General features: G+C 36.2%; 1 protein-coding gene across 1 annotated transcript in view; it reads right to left on the bottom strand.

The window, feature by feature from the left end:
- The window catches only part of LOC116172456, a gene marked incomplete at its 5' end in the record, with an annotated part of 41,706 nt that overhangs the window by 14,686 nt on the left and 14,432 nt on the right, over positions 1 to 12,588 (bottom strand). The window contains 1 exon segment of the mRNA XM_031489676.1: positions 836 to 982. Within this exon segment, the coding sequence (XP_031345536.1) occupies positions 836 to 982 (147 nt within the window).

Raw genomic sequence — 12,588 nt, forward strand, 5'->3', positions numbered from 1 at the left:
AATGCGCTTGATCAGCACAAGAGTTGTGCACAATTTATACTTGTTTATATTTACTTGCATGAAAAGTTATTGCCGACAAACAAACTATATTGCGATAAACATTTGGACGCTACAGTACGTATTCCAAATAGACCATATTAAAGCATTAGAGAATTTAGACAACTTAAATAGCGTCTTTTGTAACAAATGATCCCTAAATTCCAGTTAAAAGCATTTCGAGTGCAATATTGCTTATAAACGCTAAAATGTTGTCTAAAAGGATGATACCAGCACCACTGGAGCGCATCACAGTGATTAACTTATTTAATTTTTCGTTTTTATGTTGAATAAAGTTTCATTTGTTACACATTTTGTGTGTATGCTAAGGTCTCCTAAAATTCCATCTAATGCTTTCATGTGGTCCATTCGAAAGGATCCATAAGGCAATTGTACATATGTTTTCAATCTCTATACAAAAGAATTGCAACGAGGAAAATGAAATTTAAAAGTTACCAACATATCTTGAATCGTGACGTTTTAACCTAAATTAAAGTTTCAAAATTACTTCACCCTTAAAGTATCATTCATAATTAGAGATTGTCCAGTTGCTAAAATTATAAGCTTTTAGCAACGTGACTAGCTTGACACTAATATTTAAGTGCGTTTCAAATTCGCAATGGTTCTACGAAATATTAATGATAGCGGGACAGATTTTGGTGGGTGACAAAGTTTCCGCTCCCGTATGAACTTAAACAATTAAGTTCAAATGCGAAACATAATTACTTGCACGAATTATGCTCCTGGAATTGATTACAAATGAAATTTGGAAGTACGAAAATTTATTATGTATATTTACCGCGATATGTTCCCGTAAATATTAATTGTCCATCTGTACGTCTCCATTCGATGTGGGGTTTGGGGACACCTGTTGCTGCACATCGTAAGCGAATGTTTTCGCCTTCGTAGACGATGATCGGCTCTCTCGATGCTCCATAAGTGTTTCCTAAAAGAGATACATATCAAAAAGTTGTTCATTACGGAGAAAAAGAAAGCTTTTTCCTTTTCGTCCTTTCCTTCTCTTCTCATTACAGGTTACTATGGTTTTTGAACAATAAAATGAGTGCTAATTGCAAATAAGCTGCTTATACCCATAGAAACCATGCGTCTACTCTAAAAAGTTTCCTGCCTTAGCAGCTTGTTAATTTATAAGTACGCACATGTATAACCGGTAAGTATACCTCAATAATTCCTTATGTAGGTGGCCTAAAAAAGGTTATGTCAATTATTTCAACTTTTAACAGGACACCGAAAGCACCTGAAAATACCGTCATTTCTACCAAAGTTCACGTAGGGCGTCGAAAATAAAAATAGATCGGTGAAGCATATAAAAAAAAATTACAGTTGCTGATTTTCCCCTACGCCGTCGTCTGTCAGACAAATTGCTTTCAACTTTGCAAAATAAAATGAATCTCGCTTCTAAGTTTTCAACTAAGGAAGGAACCAAGCCAACTGGAATGCACTGGTTTATTCCTTCATGGAGGGAGACCAGATTTGGAAGTAAGAAAGATTTTTTTCTTTAGTCCAGAGTGTTCTTCAGAAGTCTGATTTGATAGGTAAACCACAGTGCATATACAATATGCACGAAAGTGATATTAAAAAAAACAACAAACTTGATAGGGTTATAGCCCAGAAAGACAGCCGACATGTTCACGTGCTAACTTCGAGAGAAAGAAGAGAGAATGTGTCCATAATTGCTTGTGCGAATGCCGAGAGACTGTACGAAAAAATCAAGTCATTTTGCAAGGAGATACTCGCATATCTACAAATCTCCTATGGTCAATTCTTAAATAATATACATGTCAAATACCCCTTGAGATATGCAACCAACCTTACTTACTTTCATCTTTTCCAAATGTTTTTCAATAAACGTCGTCGTTTTTCTATTCTTAATAAAAAAAATTTCATGTTGATGATGGTATTGTTATTCAATATTACCAGAAAAAGAACTTGACGTGTAGAAATGAAGTTTAATATTTTAGCATATGTAGAAGAATGTATGGCATTTGAGAATTCATAGCAAATGAGTAACATTCCAGTAACTGAAAATCTTTAAATACAATTTCGCAGTAAAAAAAATTGAATCTGCAAAGCAAATCCCGAATGCCCGAATACGTCCCTAAACTACAGCCCTTTGTATTTTTTTTCGAAATTGGTTTATAGTCTATAACTTTTGATTAAGAAATCTGATCGAAAAAGTACGAATTGATTTGGATTCTACGCGCCCAAATTAATAAGCATCCCGAAATTACGGTGTAGTCGATTTTTGGTTGCCTTTTTTTGAGCCCCGAAAAAAAAATTGTCTCAGATCGACCCGGAAAAAAATTTTTTTTATAGAATGTGGCCTGTAGAATCCATAATTTCAAACAGTTCCAAGATTAGGCTACTAGTTCAAAAGTTACAGCTCCTTGAATTTTTTTTCGAAATTGGTTTCTAGTCTATAACTTTTGATTGAGAAGTCTGATCGAAAAAGTACGAATTGTTTTGGATTCTGCGCACAAATTAATAAGAAAAAGTGTTTTCCCGAGAAATTTTGGTGTAGTCGATTTTTGGTAAAAAAGGAAGATTATGCTGCCTTTTTTTGAGCCCCGAAAAAATAATTGTCTCGGATCGCCCGGAAAAAAATGTTCTTATAGAATGTGGCCTGTAGAATCCATTATTTCAAATAGTTCCAAGATTGGGCTACTAGTTCAAAAGTTACAGTCCCTTGAATTTTTTTCGAAATTGGTTTTTAGTCTATAACTTTTGATTGAGAAGTCTGATCGAAAAAGTATGAATTGATTTGGATTCTACGCACCCAAATTAATAAGAAAAAGTGTTTTCCCGAGAAATTTTGGTGTAGTCGATTTTTGGTAAAAAAGGAAGGTTATACATTGCCTTTTTTTGAGCCCCGAAAAAAAAAATTGTCTCAGATCGACCCGGAATGTGGCCTGTAGAGTCCATAATTTCAAACAGTTCCAAGATTGGGCTACTAGTTCAAAAGTTACAGCTAGGGAATGCAATCCCGCAGCAAAATCTCAATCCCGGTATTTGCAGGATTGTTAGATGTTAATCCCGAGGGATCCCGGTATTTGCGGGATTCCGCAAAACTTTAAATAAATTGGTAAATAAGCAATTTTGTGCGGTTAACTTCTGTATTAAAATAAATCGCTAATGATAACAATCCTGATAACAATATTCAACAAAAAGTACCTTCAGTCTAACTTAGAACTGAAAAAAATCACATGTAAAGCACAAAAAGGGGAACTTATAAAGTGCCTCAAAAATCATAGTACATTTTTAACGAAAAAAGTTTAACAATTATTTTAAAAATAATTTCTCCATTATGCGTTTCATTAACAAAGCAAACAGAGTCGCCCCCTTGGTCGACAAATTCCTCAGTCCCGCAATTCCTGCGGGATCCCGCTCCCTTTAAGTGCGGGATTAATCCCGCAAAAATGCCGCGGGATCCCGGTATTTCGGGATCCCGTGATCCCGGTATTGTATTCCCTACTGCCAAGCAGAGTTGGACTGGGTCACTGGGTCAACTGGGTCACCTGGGTCACTAAATTAAACTGGGTCACTGGGTCGCTGGGTCACGTCATACTCTTTTCAGTTAGAGCCAGTGACCCAGTTTGACCCAGTGACCCAGTTTGACCCAGTTTGACCCAGCGACCCAATTTCACCCGGGGACCCAATTCGACCCAGTCACCTAGTTTGATCGAATAACGCAGTTAAGTCAGTGCCCTCGGTTCAAGTGTACAGATTATGAAATAAATGAAATGCTGGTTTGTTGAAAATAATACTCGATTGCTTGACAACTGCCATTTATGTGATGTTTGCTTTAATACTGCCGTAAAAAACTTTCCATGTCTCGAATTATATTAGAATAATGTTATTTCTTTGCTTCAGGGCTTACCAGTTTGCTTACAGGTGTTCATTCACATTTAATTTTTTTCTACTAGTTAGCTTAATCCAAATAAATCTTTTCTCTAAATACTTTCATTGACTACTTGACTACAAACTATAAACAAATGCATTTGATTTTTTTAGGTATTAGTTCTCTTGAATGAAATTGGGCTAAGTGCTTGTTGCCGAATATTATTGAGGAAGTTTTTTTTTTAAATTAAAAGTTACTTGAAATTGTTTTGGATGATACCTAACAATAATTTAATTACTGGGCCACCGGGTCAAGACGGGTCACTGAATAAAGCTGGGTCAAGATGGGTCAATGGGTCAAGCTGGGTCACCGGGTCAAGCTGGGTCACCGGGTCAAGCTGGGTCACCGGGTCAAGCTGGGTCACTGGGTCAAGGTGGGTCACCGGGTCAACTGGGTCACCGGGTCACTGGGTCAGTAAACTAACTGGGTCACCGGGTCACTGGGTCACTCTATGCTTGACCCAGTCCAACTCTGCTGCCAAGTATTGCTTATACTGCTGTGTGCAAGGTGGGTTGCATATCAATGCATTGACCTGTATATTTAAAAATTGAAGATAGGATTTGTATGTTCAGAGTTAAAATTTACGCAATGTATGTATTTTCTCTTTAAAGTTTGAAAACGTTCGAGATGTTAACGTAAAAATATTAAAAACTGTATAACTAGCAGGTATTAAACTATCAACTTTTTGTTCTTTAATAAAGGACGTTTTCATAAGACGTGTCCAGGTCCACCTTTGAAGTCTGTAATTATTGCGGGTTTTGCGACTTTTATCGGGAATGCAGTGGATAGGAGAAGAACTTTAATCAGGCTAATCAAGCCTTTATATGTGACACTCATGAGACTGTTATAGTAGGAATTTTCTCTTGATTAAAATTTAAAACACTATCTTATCCGTGTAAGAATTTTCCCGATAATCTACGTGCCCCCATCGTTCTACAGCTATTGTTAAATAAATAATTTCACCGTAACTGAAAGTTTTAGAAATAGAGCAGGTAAATGATTACGACTTTGAAATTTGAACGGTTAACCTAGAAGAAAAAAATTAGATTTTCATTTAAAGACGTACCATTCAGATCGACGACGGAATTTTTACCCCCAAACGTAACTGTAGTTATTTCGTAACCGTAATAGCATTGGTTATTCATTTAAAATGAATAAACAATGGTAACTGCCAACAGAAAAAGGGAAATGCGTGTTGTAAAACATACAATTACGGAAAAAAGGAAACTTCAAGCATCCCTACTACCAATAAGTTTTTATGGAAGACGTATAGGTACAATAGTGCCCCCAGAATACATTCAAATCTGTTGACGTCAATAGATAAGGAAACGTTAACTAAAAGCTACGAATGAATACAGACACACTTAAAGGGAAAGCTGTAATCAACGCCGAAAAAATACATTCAATTGACAACGGACCCCTACCGATGTTTAGTTTGTGGTGGTATTAACTCCCAGCGGCTTTTTCCACGTTAACTTTCAGTTTCCGTGCCAATACGATAGATATTTTAATACTCCCGGAAGTAATCTCTGAGTACATCCTGTGATTCTGTTACAAACTACGTCGAAATTCGATTTTTCAGTAGGCTATAAGTATAAACGTGCAATCGCCTGTTGGTCTCTAATTTCCTAATGCAGAAAGAAATGATAACGTCGATAGTACGCAGATTACCAGCGTTTGCGTTTTAGACATATTAAATGCCATATATTTTCCAAATACGATTCCGGTGCCAGTTAGGAAGATTACCACAAAGGCGGCGTATTTTTAGATATAATTTTCAATCAATATCAGACGGCGAAAGTTCGAACCCGAAAAATATAGTAAAACTTTGATCCAAACAAAGTGCAGAGTGCCAGTGACATTCCCATGTTAACAGTATATCACAATTTGAATTTCATTTAAAATGAAACATATCTCCGCTTTTTTCTTTCTAATTGGACGTTTTCATTTAATTGAAATTTGCCCTAAAATGCTCTCGAAATTATTAAATTAATACAACGAAAGGGACGACATGATTTATTTCGAAGTACAAAAGGGGAGGGTGAATTTTACTCAAAAATAATATCGAGTGCCCTTTCTACGACTATTACGTAATTTCAAGACGAGAGTTTTTCTGCAACGGGCCTTTAAAATCAAGATTCGGGTAATTGCATTAAAATTTGGACAAATTCCAAAGTTGAATGTGATCGTATTCTACATAAAGCTATTTATCATGCTAATCCATTCTACTTATTAATTCTGAAATACGGCGACGGTACCCACACGCCATCGTATCCTCTTTGTTTTTACTATAATAATGGAACTTCGGTGTTGCGTATGACAGAAATTATAATACGTTTATAACAGTGGCTGACAAATAACCCTTTTTTCTTCTAGTATTTGCATAGGAGGAAAGTGCTGAAGGAGATTTCATGGAGATGCGGGTTGATTTTAAATATTACCTTCCTACGGTTTTAATTAAAGACGGGTAAATAAGAATTATTACTAAGATTTAGGTAAATGCATTGTCGCTTTGAAGCACAATGCAATATTTACAAAATGTTGAATGGCGGCTTTAATTATCAATATCAAGGGATGTTTACGCACTGAACTCAAGGAGCAACCACAGCTTCTCCGTTCGAATTTGAGCTATATGTTTCATTCAAATAAAACAAAACCCAATGGCGTTAATTAAGCTGCACGGAAGATATCACGTTCGTGTTGCCTTTCTGAAAATTTCCTCATTTGTGTTTGTACTTCTGACCTAATGCCAAAAATTACAACCAGCTTTGCTTGAATTCACAGTGCGAATTCCATAATTTTATTTTAATATATTGAGTGAAAAGTGCTCTACCAACTTGCATATGACAACACTTCTTAATCTAAATTTTATTTTAAAGCAGGGTGTAGTGAAATACCCTCAGATACTGCAAAACGTATTATTAATGTTTCCATCCCTTCATTCTAATCTAGAATCAAATAATTCTCATTACACCATTTAATTTATGCAGTTTATGAGTCTTTCAATATATGCGAAATTACAGAGAATCCACAAATATAGTCAATTTCAAATCGACAGCGAATGGAAATATAAATTAATGGAACCAATTCGACAAGTAATCTCAAACCTCACTGCAAGCTTGAAGGCGTTTGATGACGCAAGCACTCTCCCGCAAACTAATGATACCGATCAGTCCGTATAATGAAAATTAATTGTCGAGGGTAGTGTTTGAGATAACGTAAGTCTGTATGTATGGCTTTACACATTGTTTTGTCGATACGTCAATCTGCTTCGGTGGTTCAGTATTTGGTCTATTATCCTTTGTATCATGTCACACGAAAATCGACCCTTAATATTTCAAATATTTTTTGAATCTGAAATTTATAATCGCGCACAAGTTTCTACATTCTTCTCCATTTCTGTACCAAGTCTGAAATGAGAAGGAAAGATAAGTGAAAATTTCATAAAGGGGCGTCCAGACCTTAAAAGGAGTAAAAGAAACATAAATAATGCGTGGGGAGGCATGAAGAAATTGTAGAATGATGAGTGAGACGTAAAGTGACTCCTAAAGGAAGCGTAAAGGCATGAACAGGCGGTGGAAGGGGTACGAAGAGAGTTCAATGGATGCACTGCAAGGTACATAAATAATGCAAGAGTGAAGCACAAAGTAGGTGGAAAATAGGTAAAGAGAAGATGGTAAAGACGGCATAAGTTGGCAGGAAAGCAGTCAATGAATCGTGAATTGTAACGGGTCGCCGCTTGAAAACTAAATTATTTTTTAGAATGTGTATTTTTAGAAAAATTTACACATGTACCGCTTCATAGCGACCATGAATAAAAGTTTGTCTGGCAATAACAACGCGTACATTTTCAAGAAAGGTGCGCAAGATAAGCGAAGAGAGGTATTGGATTGTAAGGAGGTTTTTCGGCAGACGAAGTTACACTTTCAAAGAACTAGCACGTATTATATTATGTATGTTAGGATTATATGTTCGCATAATTGCATTCAGAACGTGATTGCGATTATTTTCTTCAATCGCGTCGTTAAGAAGAGTGTAAGTAAAATGAGATGGGTAACAAGGCCGCTCATTTACGAGTGGTAAAAACTACGCAAAGGAGCATTTTCGAGCTAATCGGTACACATACCCGCAGAAGACCTATATATGCGGTAAAGATGAGTTTTAAATAAGAATGAAAGTTTGCATGGACACGTTATCACAAACAGGCATCGAATTTTTTGTATATCTTTTATGAGTTAAACTCAGTTATCTTGATCGCGTTTGTTTTTATTAATACATTAATGAACTAAAGTCTTATGCGTATTTAATCGAGTTCGTTCAAACCAGAACATTAGATTTTGAATTTCTGGCTTCAAAAGAAGATGAGAAGAGCCAAACTTACCCAAGGTAAGGGATATAAAACATTTTTATTACTGAGCTAGCCATGGGTAAATGGAAAAATTAGGTCTTCGAACCTTGTAAATATAATTAAGCCCGTTACACTGTGAAGGGTTGCGAAAGGGAGCTAAAAGAAGTGTAATGGCGTTATGGAGACGTGTATGTGAGAAGAGAGAGTGAAATTATCCTAAAGCTGCGTAAAAAAGGGGCGAAGGAGACATGAACACATCATAAAGGAGCATGAAAAGAGTAAGAAGGAAGCAGTTATGAGTATAAAAGCTCGAAGGTGAAATAGGCATGATACTGAAGTGCATAAAACGTGAAGGAAGCACAATTGAATTGAATGCTCTCGAAGCAAGTGTAAAGAATGAGTTGTTTTTTAACCGAAATTCACTTCTATTATTATCATTTCATAAAAAAAACGAGTTTCAGCGATGGACCGGACAAAGACTCGTGGTCTTTAGAATCTAAACAACCGGAAAAAACTACTACATCAAAAGTTATGGATAAAACATTGATTTCAAAAGAAAAAACAATACTCTACCAACTATACATCGGCCTATAACGTTTGATGTAGCGTTCGAATTTTTAGAATTCCCGTCGGCCTCGGACGGACGGGCGGAGAACATGAGCTGGAAAATGCGCTAAAGAATACACGTAAAAGAGTCGACAAAAAAGAGATCAATTCATGAAAGAAACGTAAATTGCGTGGTTGTAAAAGGAAGAAGCAAGGAGGGGCTGTAAAGACCGTAAAGAGATATGAGGGGGCGCACGAAAAGCGTAAGGAATGCTTAAGAGTGTTCTCAAGACGTGATGAATTCGTTAAGGAGGTATGGATGCATTAGGCAAAAGTGAAACAGTTTTATCAAGGAGTTATGAAGCGCTCGATTATAACGAAACACCAATCTTCCGCATTGAAATTTACATACTTTCACGGCCACGCCATACGTGAACACCCGGTACCTTGAGGTGCTTCATTATGAAAAGGGTCGTGCCGAAAGTATTTGCGTTGGTTCTAGGAGTTGAAGATATAAGTAAATGATTTAATTTGTAGAGTTGTGTTTGAGCCGCCGTTACCGTAAACAAAAGTTGTAATTAATTCGCCGTTTGCAACCGTTCCCGTGAAGATATTTGAATTATCTTTGTTACGTCCAAAAGGTCTTGTCATTTAGAACACGAGGGCGAATTAATATTTTAGAATTTCAGCTCCGTTAAGTCCAGGGTTAAGTCATTACTTGCCAGTTTTAGCTTCCGATATTAATTGCAAACAAGCTTAAAACCAGTCGCGTCCGTGCAGTCTATACGTCTCGCTTGCTGTCTCCGACCCCGCCGGTTGATCCCAACATTCCAGTTAACAGTAGGTGTCAATTAAGTATAATTAATAGTAGCTAGTTCATGAGATGCAGTAAACAGCATCCGATTTAGTCGGGAGTGGTCTCAAAAGAAGCGCTGTTAATTAATAGGAATTGTAAAACCAGTTACAGATTTTTAGGATGATCTTAAACCGAGTAATTAATTAAAGAAACTTTAATTTTATTAACCGAATACCCCGGCCAGCTTGCAATATCTTACGTTCCCTCTTCGTATTTTGGGAAGTGTATAAAAAATACACGCTTAATTTTGAGGGAATGTATTTGCCTTTTGTATCTTTTCAAGTTACGTTCGTAGGTACCGTAATTTTGAGCTTTTCCGTAAATTTTCTTTGACAACCGGACCGTATTTAAATCATCGATCTTTTGACTTTGATGTTTCGCTAGGTACGTTTGTAAATATACCTTTGATAGTTTCCGTAAATCGATTCATTAGTACCATTTGATTATGCTTTCCTTGAACATTCACTGTACCGTTTCGTATATACTTTCCGTAAATTTATTTTGCATTCATACCGTTTAATTTTTACTTTTACATTAGCGAGTTTGCGGATGTACATTTTACGTTACAAAACTTGTCGTTATATCTTATAACGTAAAAAAGCTTAAGAATTATACCGTATAAAAACACTGTTATACCTTATGTTTATAAATAACGTAAACCAATCAAATTCCAGCAACAATAAATTTATCCGCAAGCGCGTTTCACTAAATTTCCCTTACGTTATATCATAAGAACAAATGGCTGTCTAACGTAACGGAAAATACGTGTCCGCAAACTCGCTATTAAGTTTACCGGACCGTGTTTACCGTATTTTATTTTTCTTGCGAAAAAAATTCTACCGCTACGATTGCAAGGAGAGCTACTTTGTGTTCCATTAATAATAAGGGGGAATATTGTTTCTTTTTCCCGTATTTGATTTCCCGTAGCTACCGCTAATTAATTTGTTTTTTGTTGCTTGCGTTTTCGTTACGACAATCGCTATCGTGCTCGTGTGCCATAATTTTGTTTTCACTTCCTTTGCCATATCGCAAGATCTCTGGAGACCATTTCTCCGACGTGTTGTCTGTGGAATCCGTTTTTTGTCCGGGGGCAAGTCCTCTAATCCCTTGGTGGCGCTCGAGTCCGTCCGTTGGTCCCGTCCTGTCAGATTCCGTTTGAGGAATTTAATAATTATTGTGAATGTATAGTTTCTTTATACTTTATTAAATTTATTTAACTAACCCCAGTAACATTTGAAGAAAGAGTGGCGTTTAGGCAGTTATGTCCAGTGCGTGGCTCTTTGAAAAAGATTTACGTTTGTAAATACGTTGTTCTTAGTGCAAGAACTTTGTTAAAAGTTGAACCATATTCGACGCAGGGTCATCCATCGCGACCAGTATTCGTGTTTGGAACGATAATAACGCAACTTCTACTAGTTATTCTTAAAAGAGAAAAACTGTGAAATAAATAAATTCGGAGTGTCCGTTTTAACATCGGATTTGTTTATGTTTGGGGATAAACCACCGCTTTGCGTCAAGGGCAACTTATATAGCTGCGCTAATACATTTTCGGAGTCGCATAATGTCTTTATTGCGAACATTAACTAGGGCTTAAACCTAGGTATTTTGTCGTAGAAAAAATTGTATCGTAGAGGAAAAAAACCAAAAGACATTAACAGACATTTTATTACGGATTAAAATTTTCTTCTATTTCGTAAAGTACCGTTTCCCATTGTTGATCAAGCGAATTAACCTCAAACAGTAACACTAATGAAAATTGTGGTTTGTTTATAATTTTCAAAAAACAAGGATCCACCGGAAAAATAACTGCGTTCCACATCTTTTGGTATTCGTCGTAATGCCGTCGAACGGAGAGTCCCATTTCCATTGCGTAAGCGTATCAGAGAGTTTCAAGAAGCATTGTAATCAACCCATTTATATAATCGATATGAATGTTTAAAGGTAACCTTAAACAACAAAACCTGTAAAAGTCAATGTAAATTGAAATATTTTCACTAGGTAATATATTCGAAATACTGTGGAAATGAAGAAGAACCCTTCAATTAGTAGAAGTAAATTTTCATATAGAGCTAGCTGTCGGTCAAATAATAATTATTTAAAGAATTTATGATTTTAAATAGAATTTCAAAATGTCGTGTTTTCTATAAAGAAGAAGGTGAACCCCTTTACATGCAACAAAGCCTATTGCAATGTGTTTCACTATCATCGTTGACCAGCTACGAATATCCAAAATCTCTTTTATATTGACCGTCTTACGTTAAAATATTCGCATCTGCTCTTTCTTCGCCCTATAGAGCAGGGACCTCCGTAGAAAATTACGTCATTTCTATTGTTCGTTTAGATTTATCCCATTTTTTTCCCAAAAGTAGATAGTTGCCTACTATTTATGTCGAAACGAAGAATCTGGGTAACTTTTTCGCACATTACCAACAATATCCGATTTTAATTTGTACGTATCACCCACCAACAGTTTCTCGACATTTACACTCTAGAGCACTTAATTTATTAGAGATTCCAATGCCAAAAAGTATTACACAAAGTGAATTGGAAAATACCTACCAGTTAACGGTCGGAATTTCAGTTGAAAAGGTTGTTAAAGTGTGAATAAATATAAATACGATTTAAAGCTGACGTCTAAAGCTATTGTACGCCCGCGTGAGATACACAAAATGTAAAGCCCGACCCCCCAGAGACGAGTTACAAATTCCAATCTCTCAAATATTTGACAAGAGTATGTAAATATTTCTAATCAAGATCAATTTAAACCCGTAGCAAATTAAATTTGTGTTTTTCTGTGAAATTCCCCAACGCAGAGCTGCATGTAAGTTATGTAAATGGAGTGATTTCATATTCTTTTACGTTTGACAACAAGAGCGTGTGATG

This window comes from Photinus pyralis, unplaced genomic scaffold (assembly GCF_008802855.1).
Source record: "Photinus pyralis isolate 1611_PpyrPB1 unplaced genomic scaffold, Ppyr1.3 Ppyr1.4_LG1, whole genome shotgun sequence".
NCBI lineage: Eukaryota > Metazoa > Arthropoda > Insecta > Coleoptera > Lampyridae > Photinus > Photinus pyralis.